The sequence below is a fragment of the Nicotiana attenuata genome, chromosome 2 (assembly GCF_001879085.1).
Source record: "Nicotiana attenuata strain UT chromosome 2, NIATTr2, whole genome shotgun sequence".
NCBI lineage: Eukaryota > Viridiplantae > Streptophyta > Magnoliopsida > Solanales > Solanaceae > Nicotiana > Nicotiana attenuata.
Genome location: NC_031990.1, coordinates 75,654,694 through 75,671,788, shown reverse-complemented (window position 1 = coordinate 75,671,788; position 17,095 = coordinate 75,654,694). Strand labels below are relative to the sequence as shown.

The window sequence follows — 17,095 nt, the reverse complement described above, 5'->3', positions numbered from 1 at the left end:
TCTTTTATTTAAAAGATTTAAGTTAGATACACGGATAATGTAAAGATTTTCTTACACTCCCGTAGTTGCAATCTTTAATTGATTATCAATTGCTAATATTTATCAAAATCAATAGTAATTATTTAATTAGTGATCTAATTACATAAAAAAAATCTTCACCGTCCATACACAAACTCTTGTTTAAATTCCTCGTATATTGTCCTAAAGTGGCAGAAGAAGCGATACCAAGCTCACTCGTACGTTCATTGAGTTAAAAAAATCGTATACCTACTGAATACATACCACGTGGTCACATGCTTCCTCATTGATCGGTAAACCGATTCACTGAACCGGACCGGACCGAACCAAACACCAAACATTTCCCTCAGGTTCCTAGAAACATCATTGAAAAACCAAAACATAGTTCTAGAATAATAATAATAATAATAATAATAATAATAATAATAATAAACACATATTACTCCCTCCGGTCCAAAATAAGTGATTTTTTGAATGTTTTCACACAAATTAAGAAATCCACCTTTTAGCATTAATTAGCAATGAAATTGACCATATTAACCTTTACTATCTCACATAAACACTCCTAACACATATTCCAACACCATTTACTTCAAGGATAATGTAGGAAAAAAATAATTAATTCATTCTTGAAATTTGAAAAAATCACTTATTTTGAACCACAAAAAAAAGGCCAAAAAATCACTTATTTTGGAGCGAGGGAGTATAATTAATATTCTCCTAACGCGTTTGGTTTTCCTATAAACTTTTCAATTCCCAACAACGCGATTACGACCAATAAGGCAAATACTAGTCCAAAATCTAAGCCTCTTTATATATCTCAACCTCTCACAAAACATTAAACGCGTTTACTTTTAACAAACATTCTTTCTTTCTTCTTCTTCTTCCCTTAGATTTAACGAGGTGATTTTACCATTATTTTTGCTATGATTCTTTCTAAAAAACACATCTTTATGCTATTTGTGTCAATTGCTTTGCTTCTAATTCCAGCAAGCGGTATTAGAGGTTTTCTTGAGAAGCCTAAGGCAAATTTTGATGGATATGTTGAATCTCCAGAGTATAGAAATAGCGAAGAATGTCCAATTTTAGAATCAGATTTATCAGTTTGTGATCCAAATTTGATACATATAGCTATGACTCTTGATTCACATTATTTTAGAGGTTCAATAGCAGCAGTACACTCAGTTCTAAAGCATACTTCTTGCCCAGAAAATATTTATTTCCATTTCATAACCTCAAAAAATTCTGATTTTCAACAGTTGACAGAAACAGTTAAGTCAATATTTCCATCTTTGGGTTTCAAAGTTTACAGCTTTGATGAATTACGTGTCAAGAATTTGATATCATATTCAATTCGTCAAGCTCTTGATAATCCATTAAATTATGCTAGAACTTATTTAGCTGAGATTATTGAGCCTTGTGTTGAAAGGGTAATTTATCTTGATTCTGATGTGATTTTAGTTGATGACATTCAAAAGCTATGGTCGATTTCATTAACTGATTCAAGAATTATTGGAGCTCCAGAATATTGTCATGCTAATTTCAGAACATATTTCAATGACAATTTTTGGTCTGACACAAAACTCTCAAAGGTATTTCAAGGAAAAAGGCCTTGTTATTTTAATACAGGGGTAATGGTAATGGATTTAGGGAAATGGAGAAAAGGAGATTATACTAAAAAGATTGAGAATTGGATGGAGATACAAAAGGAGAAGAGGATATATGAATTGGGATCATTGCCACCATTTATGTTAGTATTTGGAGGAGAAATTGAAGGAATTGATCATAAATGGAATCAACATGGATTAGGTGGAGATAATTTGGTGAATAGTTGTAGAACATTGCATCCAGGTCCAGTTAGTTTATTGCATTGGAGTGGTAAAGGTAAACCTTGGGTTAGGATTGATAAAGGAAATCCTTGTCCTGTTGATCTTTTATGGGCACCTTATGATTTGTATAGACTGAGCCTTCATGATTCTTTGGACCAACACGAGCGGAGATTGTGATCTGATAGTGTAAAAATTATTTTACCATATTAGTGTATAGGAGTTTAAATTCTTTTTTCTTTTTTTTTTTCCATTGTGAAAATTCTTTGATTCTTTTTCCTCATTGGGAAGAAATTGAGAACCACAGTCTATACTTGATACAGTGTTAGGTACAGGGGACGATTTTGATGAGTCTCCTGTGAGTGATTTTGTGTGTATAAGAGCAACGATTGTATAAAGCGACTATTCCTTCATTATTTTTGTATTAATCAGAGTAGTCTCTTGATATTTTCTTCCAGGTTTTTTTTTCGGTTTCCAACCCGGTGTCATATAACCGCATGGGAGTCCGACTATATCTGTACTCGCTCTGCGTAGGGCCCCATTCGGGGGAAAGCGCTCCCTACTAATGATTTTTTCATACCTAGGTCTCGAATTCGAGACCTTTGATTAAGGGAAGAGCAGTCCCATCCACTGCACCACATACTTTGGTGGTATATTTTCTTCAAGTTTCATAAGAGAAAAAGAACGCCAAGGATTCAGATGTGTTTTCTTCACTTTGCATTATATTTATGTTTCTATAGTGAAAATCATTCACTTCCACGGTTTTGGGGTCATGTTTAAAGTTTGTTAAATACTACAGTAAATGATACACATTCAAAAATTTACGAAGATTCAGATAGATACTACTACTATATAATCAAAGATGGAGTTAGGATTTTCAATATGGATGCACGACTAACAAAAAGGAGGAAAAAATAGATTAAGTGAAATTGATCCCTATTCCTTGGTAAATAACTCAATTTTTAACCAAGTGCAACATTTAAGCTTCTTGGAGCATAGGTGCCACCAGTTAATATTATATTAATTTTAGAAAGTATATATATATATATATATATATATATATATATATATATATATATATATATATATATATATATATATATATAAATATATATATATATATANNNTATATATATATATATAATACCTAATTTTGTAGAGAGATCACAGGTTCACGTACCCTATAATCTCCCCTATAAACCCGCTCCTGTAGACAATCATGGAAATGATCCTACAAAAATCTCTTATTTTTTCTTATTAACGAGACAACTTGGCGAAGCAGGGGAGGACAGACAGTGAGCATGTTTTGACATTTGGAAATCAATAATGAATGACTGAAGTGTATTGCCGCGTCATACATTACTTGCATAGAAGAAGAATACCTTTTTGACACAATATGTTTACTACAATTATATTTATAGCAAAGTATTATTTTGTGCTGAGTCAGTTTTTTCCTGAAAAATGCTAACTCCTAGCTTGCTTGTATCTCGACACCAAATATAGAATTATGTTTTAGAATACCTACCACACTATCAAAATTAACAGTACTCTCACTACTAAAACATGCTAGTATCATAATTCCACCTAACACATCAGCCAATAAATAAATCGTCATTGGTATAGCAGACTATACAGTAACAGCAGAATCTCCTCCTTTTTTATTGGCCAATCAAAACCACTTTTCACCAAACCTTTTACCAAATCTGAGTTAAGTGTGAACACCTTTTTTTCAGCCTTAACCACTAACAATGCCATTAACAAATGACGACCAGGCAATAGCAACTTTAGGATGAGAAAGTAGTGAGTTCTGCATCTTAGTCATTCTATAATTATGAGAAAGTTCCTGCCTCGTTGAAATTTTGATCGTGACTTCCATTGCTTTTCGAATTCTCATTTTAATTTTAAGGAAATTCCAACATTCTAAATCCACATACGAGAAATTGAAATGGTCTACAACATCCTTCATGTATACAAATCTCAGCAATATCTCCATCATGCAGTGCACAATGAGCATCTCTTTTTTCAAATTTTGTTGATCCAGTCCCAAAACATGAATTGCAACCAACTGCGAAGTTTATGGGAATCAGCAAAGAGGTCACAAGTAGTGTGGTTAGCATCTGTCGTACCGCCTCGCCGGCAGTTTTTATGTGATGTATGATCACCTTATGTGATGTTGAAACAGCCTCTTGCAGAAATGCAGGGTAAGGCTGCGTACAATAGACCCTTGTGGTTCGACCCTTACCCGGAATCCGCGCATAGCGGGAGCTTAGTGCACCGGGCTGCCCTTTTTTTTATATGAAAATGCAAGTTAGGATCAACTAACTATTGTTTGCTGATTGTATGCATCATTTTTAGTGTACTTGATCAATTTACACTATGAAGTCAAAGAGGCTCTGAGAAATGGATTTATCATTCTCAACAGTACACCCTTCCATACAATTCCTTAAGAATTGTAAGAACAAAATTTTACAGGATATGTGGATTATTCTTATATAAATGACAGGAAAGAATTGAACTAGACAGAGAAAAAGAGAAGGGGAGGAAAAGAAAAGAAGAATATACATCCCTCTTTGTACTTGCCAAGATCATAACAAGCCAACAACACAACTTAGATGCAATCTGTTCTCCAATCCTCTCAAATGATGTCCCAATAACATACACCTGCCAATTACAAAGTTGATTTATCAACCTACTCAGAAAAATCAGAACTGATAAAGCTAAAGAGGATACCTAAGAAAAAGTTCAGACTTTTGGTGAATACAAGTGAAATGATAAAGGAATAAATAACTGAGAGATGCCATGTTACTAACCAAAAAAGTAGCTTTGCCAAGTAATCGCGAGAAGTGCCTGTTGAGTCACAGAATTCGGTATCATTAACGTAGTTTTTGGCACCACTAAGATTAGGATCTTCTTCATTAGTAACATCGTCCTCTGTGAAAAATCTTTGCAATATGTTTTGAGCAAGTTGTTTAATAATCTCCTCCACCTCAAAGGATGATGGTCTAGATAGTTCAGTAACCTGTTCAAGTATCAGACACATCAGGAATTAACCTCAATGGCTTCAAATGATATGACATACAAATAACTACATTACCATGTCAGATTCCAATGACCGAAGGTATTCCAGCAAATCATTGTTACTTTCATAGATATACTCCATTTGCAAATTTTCTTGCTGCTGGGATTGCAGTTCCTGAGAGGAACAGAGAAGGATCAGTATATAGTTAGACTGAAGCTTATAGTATCAATAATCAGATCAGGTGCAGAAGTGCGCCACTCAAGAAAAGAACAAGAAAAGATCAGTTTCCACGAGTAAGCTTATACCCTATGGTATTCAGTTGTACAACCGCTAGTGCAGATGGACAATGAATCAGAAAATGACAACTTAAATGGACAATGAGACTGGTACACAGTCTCGATCCTACGTAGGCAAATTGAAAAGCTCAATTACTGAAGAAACACTGGAATACGAATTGAGGAAACGTGATTAGCCAGTGGCTATATGTTTGGCGCAGGAATGTGTCTAGGCAGAGATCCGTTTTTTCTAAACAAAGCGCAAGTATTACTACTCTTAACTATGCATAAATAAGTTTTGTGCTAAGCAAGTAGCAACAAACTCACCACAACATATTTGTAAAAACAACAGAGAGAAAAAATGGGGAAGAAGTGGAGAACTCCAGCCATGTTAAGCTATGATATCCTAATTTGCCACTCAAACATGCAAGTTGTCTATCAACAATCCAAGGACCAGAACATAGGGCCTAACTAAAATTATCAAAATAGTTTTGCAACTGAGCGTTATTCTATGATCAAGTTCATGCTTGAAGAATGAACTGTAGAAAGCAGGCTTAAACATTCTTCTTCCAGCAGTCTGATTTTATTTGACTCACACACAACTGAAATTTCTGGATAATTATGTATAATAACCTGTCGCAAATGTAACTTCTTGTAACATTATCCATCCATGTCAGCAGATCAACTTCTTTGGTGCAGCCACTAATTCATGATTGGTAGTAAGATAATTAAAAATCTCAACTTTGAGAGTAAAAGTTCAAGAAAATTTACATATTTGACTAACAAATGTGTAAAGTATCTAGGATTTCTTACAACTTAAGCTTTGCACCCAAGAAAGCATCCAATATCTTTCAGTTAGGACTACTCTTGGTAGTAGAATGACCATAGTGTCACTTAAACATGAATAGTTTTCTGTTTGAAAGGACTAGCCAATAATTCACAAATAAACAAACACAGCCAGTAGTTTTTACAGATTTCAAAGTGAAAGAATATCACCTGTTTAACAGATGAGAGCTCTTCTTCTAATTGCTGAATATAGCTCAAAGCCTCAGGAGATAAATCCCCAAGAGCTTGAGCTTTTATTCTCTCCGAAACTGCAGAAGACATATTTTCACTTTTCTCCTCACTCTTCGACCCTGTATTCACATTCTCCTCCGCCAAGTTTAAGCCTTTCAAATTATCTGACGGAATATCAAAATTCCTCATCAATGATATCCTGTACTCCGCATTCCACAACGTATACCTGCAGCAAATTGATCCAAAACTTTGAGAAATTACTAATTACACTTTTAAGTTTTAGCCTAAATTAAATTAAGAGATTAAGGTACCCGGTAATTATGGAAGAAACAATGAGGCGATCGAGAGGACGTTTGGAGAAGTGAACGGTGACGGAGAATTGATCGGAGGGGAGCAAGCCTAACATAGTAGAAATTGTCTGCTTCATAGAGTCCTTAGCAGAATCCGAAACGCCTTTAGATATAACAGAAGTATCCAACGGTTCAATTCGCTTGAGCATATTAGCAATAACCGAAAATTCGCTGCCGAAGCCGTCAGATTTCCTGGTGGAAACAAAGTCGTCGGAAACACCGCCGCCATCAACGCCGGAAATAAGGCAGTTGATAGAAGAACGCCGTCTGCCGGAAGCGGAAATAGAAGGAAGCAACGGGCGGATGAGGAGGTGGTTGGTAAAAGGAGGGGGTGGGTGAGGAAGATGTTGATGTGGCTTCAGTGAGAGGTCTGTAAGGCGTGATGTAAGAAAAACCCTAGCTGAAGAGGCAGCCATTAAAAACGGAGATTCCTCTTCCTTTGTGTGGCTTTCGATGCCTCCTCTCTCCGGCGAAGTGAAGTTCTCACGTCTTCCTTCGATTCTCTCTCCGCCTCATCTTTCAGCCCACCCAATTCGTTTTCGTGTTTTTGTTGGCTTCTGAAGATCTTGACTTTATGCCCTTACTATTTGGATTATTTACGGATTTACCATCCGCTTACTGACATTAAAATACCTGGTTGTAAACTCCTCTCCCATAAAGCGAAAGAGAATCTTTGAAATTTCGGCCATTTACTTGTAACATTCAATCTAAACGAACCTAAAACCTTACCAATAAAATCCCTATCAACAAAGTGATCTACAACCACGGTTGTGCTGAAGTGGTAAGTTTTTGGTAAATTTTGAATTCAAGCCCTAGTTACGGAGTCAATCGCTTTTATTAGGGAGTATTTTATTTCTTATGTTCTCAACTCAAATTCAATTTAATTAGATCCCAACACAAATATTTCCTTCGATTCACAATAAGTGTTCAATTTGCTTTTTTATTTTGGTTCAAAATAAGTGTCCAGTTATGTAATTAAGAAAGAATTCAATTTGTTTTTACAAAATAACCCCTATGTGCATATCCCTAAAAAGTTTTCTTACTCCTCATATTAAATGTTTAATTAGGGATAGTTTAGTCATAGTAGGTATTTTTGTATGGAATTTAGTATTTTCTTAATGGGCGTGCTAAAAGCAAATTGGACACTTATTGTGAACCGGAGGGAGTATCGAACAGTGAATAAAAAAATTAAAAAAAATCAACCTAAGTGGTCCAGTATTCATAGATATATATCTAAACATAATTGTATCCAATTGTTGCTATTATATTCCATTGCAGGTTACTATAATTACTTTTAATTTTGGAATGCTAAAAAAGAGTTGCTGAATCATGGTTACATGCGAGTCTTCGCCATCTTGAGACTCGTAAATTTCTGGAGTCAATTATTAAATGGACACTCAATTATCCTGTATTATCTACTAAGATTATATATTTTTTTTTTGTAACATCAAAATCATATAATATGCCTATAGCACTCAAAATATCACTCAATTAGATTTTTAAATTTTTTATTCTATTTTTCTCTCTAAATTATCAACATTTATCTTTTCTTTTTACTTTCTAAGTATTGTCATTTTTTTTCTTTTTAATCTACATTGTAGACTTACCTATACAACAAACATATTTTATTTATAAAAAAAATAAAAAAATAATTTTCAACTTATATAATGTCGGAATAATTGAGCATAATTTTCAAGAATATATAATCAATATTATAAAAAAAACTTTTGTTTAAATAATTATTTTTATATTACGTGCATGGAATATATATTTTATAATATTTATTTTCTTTCATTCTCAATTGTGTAAATAATTTAATTTGCATAATATTCTAATTAATTTTTATTATGCTCAACATCTTATTATTTCAGCATTATATATGCCTAAATACTTTTTATTTTTTAATTTATAAATAAACTTTATTTATTCTATAGGTAAGCCCATAATATAAATTAAAAAGAAAAAAATCATAATAAAAAAGTTACAAAAATAAAAAGAAGATAAATATTTATAATTAGAGGGTAAAATAGGTATTTTGCAATCCAAAATTTGAAAAATCTAGTTGAGTTACCTTCTGAGAGATATATGCATAGTTAAGTGACTTGGTTGTCACAAACGAAACAAAAGTGACTTTAGTAGATAATTTGGGATAGTTTAGTGACCATTTGAGTAAGATTTCATTACTCAAATGGTCACTCAACTATCACAAATTATCCCATAAAGTCACTTTTCTTTCTTTTGTAGCAACAAAGTCACTGAACTATGTCTATTGCACTCAGAAGGTCACTCAACTAGATTTTTCAAATTTTGGATTGCCAAATACCTATTTTACCCTCTAAATTATAAATATTTATCTTCTTTTTTTTATTAAACTTTTTAATATTATAATTTTTCCCTTTTTAATTTATATTATGGACTTACCTATAGAATAAATAAATATTATTTACATATTAAAAAAATAAAAAGTATTTAAGCATATATAATGGTGGAATAACAAAATAATGAGCATGGTGAAAAAATTAATTAGATTAATTTGTTAGTAATAATAATTTAGTATTAACAACAAAAATTAAGAAAATTATTTGCACAATTCAGAATGAAAGAAATAAAGGTTGTAGAATATATATTCCATGCACGTAATATAAAAATAATTATTTAAATAACGGTATTTTATAATATACATTATATATTCTTAAAAATTATGCTCAATTATATTATATATATTCCAGGCACGGCTTAACATAGCATATTTTACCCTATACAGATAGTCCCCCTGCTTTCCAGTGACATAACTTTGTGTCGTCGGAAAGTTGGTAGAAACATAATAATATAATTGAGCATATTTTTCAAGAATATATAATGTATATAAAAATATCTTTATTTAAATAATTATTTTTATATTACGTGCACGGAATATATATTTTACAATATTTATTTTCTTTCATTCTGAATTGTGCAAATAATTTTTTGAATTTTTGTTGTTAATACTAAAATTATTATTAGGAACAAATTATTCTAATTAACATTTTCACTATCCTCATTATTTTGTTATTCTAGCATTATATATGCTTAAATACTTTTTATTTTTTTAATATATGAATATTATTTATTTATTCTATAGGTAAGTCCATAATATAAATTAAAAGGGGAAAATCATAATATTAAAAAGTTTAAAAAAATAAAAGAAGATAAATATTTATAACTTAGAGGGTAAAATAGGTATTTAGCAATCCAAAATTTGAAAAATCTAGTTGAGTGACCTTCTGAGTGCAATAAGCATAATTCAGTGACTTTGTTGTTACAAACGAAAGAAAAGTGACTTTAGGAGATAATTTGGGATAGTTGAGCGACCATTTGAGTAATTGACTCTTTGAGTAATGGACTTTACATCAAAGTTTTTGTTTCAAATTTCCATTGTTATTTTTATCTAAAAGTTGAATCAAAACAAGAAGAAAAAAAGAAAGTAGATAAGTATTTATTTAGTTTAATTTAAACTAAAGGTAAATTGCTAAATAAATTTGAGATTAATGAGTTTAGCTTTATGCTTATTTCCTTCAGTTCATATTATTCTTTAAAGCAAATGAAAAATGGTGGATTCAGTTGCCGAAAGATTCATGCAAAGCATCAAAGTTGAGGTATAATGTTCAGAATGGGAAGTTTCTGACATTTGTAGGAAGAAGAATCATTAAGTTTGTCAAATTGGAGAGAAAATAAAAATTAGCCATATTTCATTTAAAAAGTACAGTACTGCCTGCTGTGATATGTCAAGACCATATATATGTTAATCTCACTAAAAATAATTGAAAAATGACTACTTGTCGTAAACGTAAACTATGTAAGTTGATTTATTACACTCTCTCCTTGTCGCTGATAGATGGAGTCATCTTAAAATTAACTCCTTTTATACTGAAACTTATATCACATTCATAGAATTTTTCTTCATCATGTAAGTGAGTTAAGCCGACTAGTGGGATTAGCAAATAATTCGGACATCACGATTATAGATAAATAAAATACATTTTTTCATTGAATGACCATATGAATGGCATTCAACTTTTGACTCTAACGAACCAAAAGACAGTTGTTTTTGGTTAGAATTATCTTTTGATAAACAAAACGAAAACACACGTCTCTTAACACATTACGAATTAGTCCATTGGACTACTAACAATTTACAATTCACAAGCTTCCTTAACAAGTAAAGGTTGCTTTCCTTTGTTTCGACGGAATTATGTTATTTGACACTGAGCTAAGGTTGTCAATTCCTGCGGACACAGCACGGTTTAATGAAGGTTTCATTTCACATTAAGATACCCTCTATAAATAGAACAAACTATTGCATAAACTTTAGTGATAGAGTTACCCGATTTTTGTGATACTAAGAAATTAGTAGTAGATATCTGATAAAATATTTAAAAATACGTGCAAACTAATCCTAACACTAATTAAATTAATATATAACAAACATTGGGCGACTGAAAACAACGACCCTTCTCAAGTCTAAGATATATAAGTTAACTATGCATGTATATTTTACAACATGAAATGACAATCGCAAGGTGACTCATTATTATAAGGGAGGGCAACCACGGTAACGCATTAGCAAGATATGGGACGGAGTCACTACAACACAACGACTTACAGTCGTTGTGGCAAAGGACGACAACCAGAGGCGGGCAACTTAAATAAGATAGTATCGGTAGTTTAAACTTAGAAAAGGACAAGAAGAATGTGCCTTTTGGATATTCTTTATGTTGTACTTTTTAGGGGTTTTTTGGAAAATGTCCCTTATAAATAGGAGGAGATAGTTGTTAGTAGACTGTATTTGAAAAATAATTCTAGAAATATAAATGAATATAAACAGAAATGAACATAAACAGAAATGACATAAAACCAATTCGAGCCCACTGAATTCACAGTATTTCCTTAAGGAATTTAATCCCCTCCTAGTACCCAAGGTTATGGATTATTTCCTCCCAGGATAGAACGAATTACACACTGGTGTAGTGGTACTTCAAACCCCAGTGTTTCAGCGAACACAAAGTTCGGTAGCAAATCACACTTATACACAAAGTTCGGTAGCAAATCACACTTACTTTTTGCTTTGTTTGATGCTAAAAGTATGCAGAAGAAGGAGAAGAAACTCAGAAAATCGTAGTGAAGTTCTGAGCAAAATAGTGTTGTATTTATAGCCAAAGTTGGGCTGAAATCTGAAGAGGTGCAACTCTTCAGAATGGCTGTTTATGCAAAACGCCCACAACATAAATGCCATTACATAAATGGCCATTTACTCAACAATAAAGAGGGAAAATAAAGAGGGAAAATTGAAGAGGGTAGTTACTTTTCTGTTACCAAAACAGAAAAACGGATTGGATTTAATATTAATACTTAATATTAATATTTTGTTATTAAAATAAATATTTAATAACATTTCTGTTAATATTTTACTATTAACAAATAAATTTGGTCAAAAAGTTAATCAATCAATCATTTGACCAAATCCAAATCCGAATCCGAATCCGAATCCGAGCCAAGCGAGCGACGACGACGACGGCGCGAGGCTTGCCTTCTTCTCAACTCTTTAAGAGCTAGAAGAAGAGCAATTGCTTATATACCCATAAAAAACCTCTTCCTCTTCCAATATGGGACAATGTCATTTGCCAAGGGGGGGGGGGGGTAACTTAAAATTTCACTCAAAAATTTCATTTCCCTCCATTTCCCATTCACCCTCTTTTAAGTATTTAATATATTAATTAAATACATCCAAAACCCAACAATCCCCCACATGAATGGGGAATGGCTATATCACGGAAGTATGCATGAAAACTATGTGATTCGCAAGTAAGGATCAATTGCATCTAGATAAGTAGGTTTCCCTTTGAACTTTCCGTAGTGAACTTATGTCGGATATACTCGATCAATCGATAGATTTGATATCTTTGAACTGTCGAACTTTAGTGTATACCTAGACAACCACAAGTCACACAACCAACCCTTAACCGTCTTTGGTTCTCATTGTTGTGTTTCGTTTCAGCCATGAACGACACCCGGTTTCATAGTGAGAGAGACTAGCTTACATGTCTCTGAAGCGCTACACTTCACACTTACATAGGTGATTCCTAAACGTGTCATCCCGTAGATACACTATTTGATATACCCCGTATCAAATTTAGAAATTATTAAAAAGCCATAATGCTTTATCCTTGGTACTGAACATTGTCTCATCACGAGAATGGACCAAAAGTTTAGTTGACAATGTTGAACCGTCATAAATGACTTTGTTTGATCTCCTTGAACCTAGATCTTGGGATCTCCAGTCTTCTAGGTAGAGTTACCGCCACTATGACTTGTTCTCGGCCACAGTCCCATTCCCTTTGATGACTTCTCAACTACCTCTCTAGTTAGGCCTTTTGTAAGTGGATCCGACACATTATCACTTGACTTTACATAGTCAATCGTGATAATTCCTCTAGAGAGTAATTGTCTAACGGTTTTATGTCTTCGTCGTATATGGCGAGACTTACCGTTATACATATTGCTCGCAGCCCTTCCAATTGCCGCTTGACTATCACAATGTATGCATATTGGTGCCAACGGTTTGGGCCAAAATGGAATATCTTCCAAGAAATTCCGGAGCCATTCAGCTTCTTCACCGACTTTATCCAAGGCTATGAACTCAGCCTCCATTGTAGAGCGGGCAATACAAGTTTGTTTGGATGACTTCCAAGATACCGCTCCTCCACCAATAGTGAATACATATCCACTTGTGGACTTGGAATCAGTTGATCCGGTGATCCAATTTGCATCACAGTATCCCTCAATGACCGCAGGATATTATTGTAATGCAAAGCAAAGTCCTGGGTATGTACTAAATATCCCAAAACTCGTTTCATGGCCATCCAATGAGATTGGCCTGGATTGCTCGTATATCGACTCAATTTACTATAGCACAAGCTATATCTGGTCGTGTACAATTCATGATGTACATTAAGCAACCCAACACACGAGCATAATCCAATTGTGATATGCTCTGGCCTTTGTTCTTTGCTAATGCAAGATTCACATCAATTGGAGTCTTTGCAATTTTAAAGCCCAAGTGCTTGAATTTTTCAAGTACTGTCTTAATATAATGAGATTGTGACAATGCTAGACCTTGAGAAGTCTTATGGATCTTAATTCCCAGANAGAAACTCAGAAAATCGTAGTGAAATTCTGAGCAGAATAGTGTTGTATTTATAGCCAAAGTTGGGCTGAAATCTGAAGAGGTGCAACTCTTCCGAATGGCTGTTTATGCAAAACGCCCACAGCATAAATGCCATTACATAAATGGCCATTTACTCAACAATAAAGAGGGAAAATTGAAGAGGGTAGTTACTTTTCTGTTACCAAAACAGAAAAATGGATTGGATTTAATATTAATAGTTAATATTAATATTCTGTTATTAAAACAAATATTTAATAACATTTCTGTTAATATTTTACTATTAACAAATAAATTTGGTCCACAAAGTTAATCAATCAGTCGATCATTTGACCAAATCCAAATCCAAATCCGAATCCGAATCCGAAGCCGAAGCCGAAGTCAAAGCCGTAGCCGTAGCCGAAGCCGAAGCCGAGCCGGGCGAGCGACGACGACGACGGCGCGAGGCTTGCCTTCTTCTCAACTCTTTAAGAGCTAGAAGAAGAGCAATTGCTTATATACCTATAAAAAACCTCTTCCTCTTCCAATATGGGACAATGCCCATTTGCCAGGGGGGGGGGGGAACTTAAAATTTCACTCAAAAATTTCATTTCCCTCCATTTCCCATTCACCCTCTTTTAAGTATTTAATATATTAATTAAATACATCCAAAACCCAACAATCGCCCACATGCATGGGGAATGGCTATATCACGGAAGTATGCATGAAAAACTGTGTGATTCGCAAGTAAGGATTAATTGCATCTGGATAAGTAGGTTTCCCTTTGAACTTTCCGTAGTGAACTTATGTCGGATATACTCGATCAATCGATAGATTTGATATCTTTGAACTGTCGAACTTTAGTGTATACCTAGACAACCACAAGTCACACAACCAACCCTTAACCGTCTTTGGTTCTCATTGTTGTGTTCGTTTCAGCCATGAACACCGTCTGGTTTCATAAGTGCGTAGAGAACTGGCCTTACAATATTCTCCTTGAAGCGGCTAACACTTCACACTTACATAGGTGATTCCTAAACGTGTCATCCCGTAGATACACTATTTGATATACCCCGTATCAAATTTAGAAATCATTAAAAAGCCTTAATGCTTTATCCTTGGTACTGAACATTGTCTCATCACGAGAATGGACCAAAAGTTTAGTTGACAATGTTGAACCGTCATAAATGACTTTGTTTGATCTCCTTGAACCTAGATCTTGGGATCTCCAGTCTTCTAGGTAGAGTTACCGCCACTATGACTTGTTCTCGGCCACAGTCCCATTCCCCTTGATGACTTCTCAACTACCTCTCTAGTTAGGCCTTTTGTAAGTGGATCCGACACATTATCACTTGACTTTACATAGTCAATCGTGATAATTCCTCTAGAGAGTAATTGTCTAACGGTTTTATGTCTTCGTCGTATATGGCGAGACTTACCGTTATACATATTGCTGCAGCCCTTCCAATTGCCGCTTGACTATCACAATGTATGCATATTGGTGCCAACGGTTTGGGCCAAAATGGAATATCTTCCAAGAAATTCCGGAGCCATTCAGCTTCTTCACCGACTTTATCCAAGGCTATGAACTCAGCCTCCATTGTAGAGCGGGCAATACAAGTTTGTTTGGATGACTTCCAAGATACCGCTCCTCCACCAATAGTGAATACATATCCACTTGTGGACTTGGAATCAGTTGATCCAGTGATCCAATTTGCATTACAGTTAGGGGTGTTCATAAAAACCCGAAAAACCGAACCAAACCGAAAACCAAACCAAACCGACCAAAAAAACCGATATTTTTTGGTTTGGTTTGGTTTTGGTTTAGAATTTTAAAAACCGATCAAATTTGGTTTGGTTTTGGTTTTAATCAGAAAAAAACCGAACCAAACCGACTATAGGAGTAGCTATTTCAAATTTATTATTACACCTATATATATGTATATTTTTTTATAAAGTTTTAAAAATTTAATGGTAAATGTTAATAGTTTGCACTTTTAGTATAGTTCTTTATCTTTACATTCTAGTTTGATTGGTAGTTTTCTTTTGTCAAGTGTAAGAATCCATTTTGTGTTAAAAATAATATATTTTTAATTGAGTCCTTAGATTATTCATCACTATTTGATTCAATGATCATCAATACATCTTGGTAAATAATAGATCTCAAAGGGCAATTGATTTGATAGTGTTACGTTGAAAATGTGGTCTCCGGAATATGTGTTTGATAGTGTATGTCTTATATTTAAGAAAAAACCGTCAAATAATCGAAAAAACCGAAAAACCGACATAAACCGAATCGAGAAAAAACCGACTTAATTGGTTTTGTTTGGTTCTAATATTTGAAAAACCGATTAATTGGTTTGGTTTCTTTTTAGGGAAAAACCGATCCAAACCGAACCATGAACACCCCTAATCACAGTATCCCTCAATGACCGCAGGATATTTATTGTAGTGCAAAGCAAAGTCCTGGGTATGTACTAAATACCCCAAAACTCGTTTCATGGCCATCCAATGAGATTGGCCTGGATTGCTCGTATATCGACTCAATTTACTTATAGCACAAGCTATATCTGGTCGTGTACAATTCATGATGTACATTAAGCAACCCAACACACGAGCATAATCCAATTGTGATATGCTCTGGCCTTTGTTCTTTGCTAATGCAAGATTCACATCAATTGGAGTCTTTGCAACTTTAAAGCCCAAGTTCTTGAATTTTTCAAGTACTGTCTTAATATAATGAGATTGTGACAATGCTAGACCTTGAGAAGTCTTATGGATCTTAATTCCCAGAATTAAATCAGCAACTCCCAAGTCTTTCATATCAAACTTGCTAGTTAGCATACGCTTAGTAGCATTTATGTTGGCAATGTCATTACTCATTATGAGCATATCATCCACATATAAGCAAACAATGACTATGTGATTTGGAACATTTTTAATGTACACACATTTATCACATTCATTTATCTTAAATCCATTTGACAACATTGTTTGGTCAAATTTAGCATGCCATTGTTTGGGTGCTTGTTTTAATCCGTAAAGGGACTTAACAAGTCTACAGACCTTCTTTTCTTTACCTGGAACCACAAACCCTTCAGGTTGTTCCATGTAAATTTCTTCCACCAACTCTCCATTTAAGAAGGCCGTCTTAACATCCATTTGATGAATTTCAAGACCATAAACTGCAGCTAACGCTACTAACGTTAGTATGGATGTAATTCTTGTAACTGGAGAGTATGTATCAAAATAGTCAAGACCTTCTCGTTGTCTATACCCTTTGACCACAAGTCTTGCCTTATACTTGTCAATAGAGCCATCATCTTTTATTTTCCTCTTAAAGATCCATTTAGAACCCAACGGTTTATTTCCAGGAGGAAGATCAACCAATTCCCATGTATGGTTGTTCA

General features: G+C 34.0%; 2 protein-coding genes across 2 annotated transcripts; one reads left to right on the top strand and one right to left on the bottom strand.

Annotated features, from left to right (window-relative positions):
- Positions 806 to 2,296, top strand: LOC109212966 (probable galacturonosyltransferase-like 10). Its single transcript, XM_019376712.1, has one exon. The coding sequence runs from the start codon at positions 945 to 947 to the stop codon at positions 2,022 to 2,024; it is 1,080 nt and encodes a 359-aa protein (XP_019232257.1). The 5' UTR covers positions 806 to 944; the 3' UTR covers positions 2,025 to 2,296.
- LOC109212960 lies at positions 4,222 to 7,050 on the bottom strand. Its single transcript, XM_019376699.1, has 5 exons — positions 6,467 to 7,050; positions 6,135 to 6,381; positions 4,939 to 5,037; positions 4,655 to 4,863; positions 4,222 to 4,505 (listed from the first exon to the last, which is right to left on the bottom strand). Exons 1-5 carry the CDS (start codon positions 6,919 to 6,921, stop codon positions 4,430 to 4,432), a joined length of 1,086 nt encoding a protein of 361 aa, XP_019232244.1. The 5' UTR covers positions 6,922 to 7,050; the 3' UTR covers positions 4,222 to 4,429.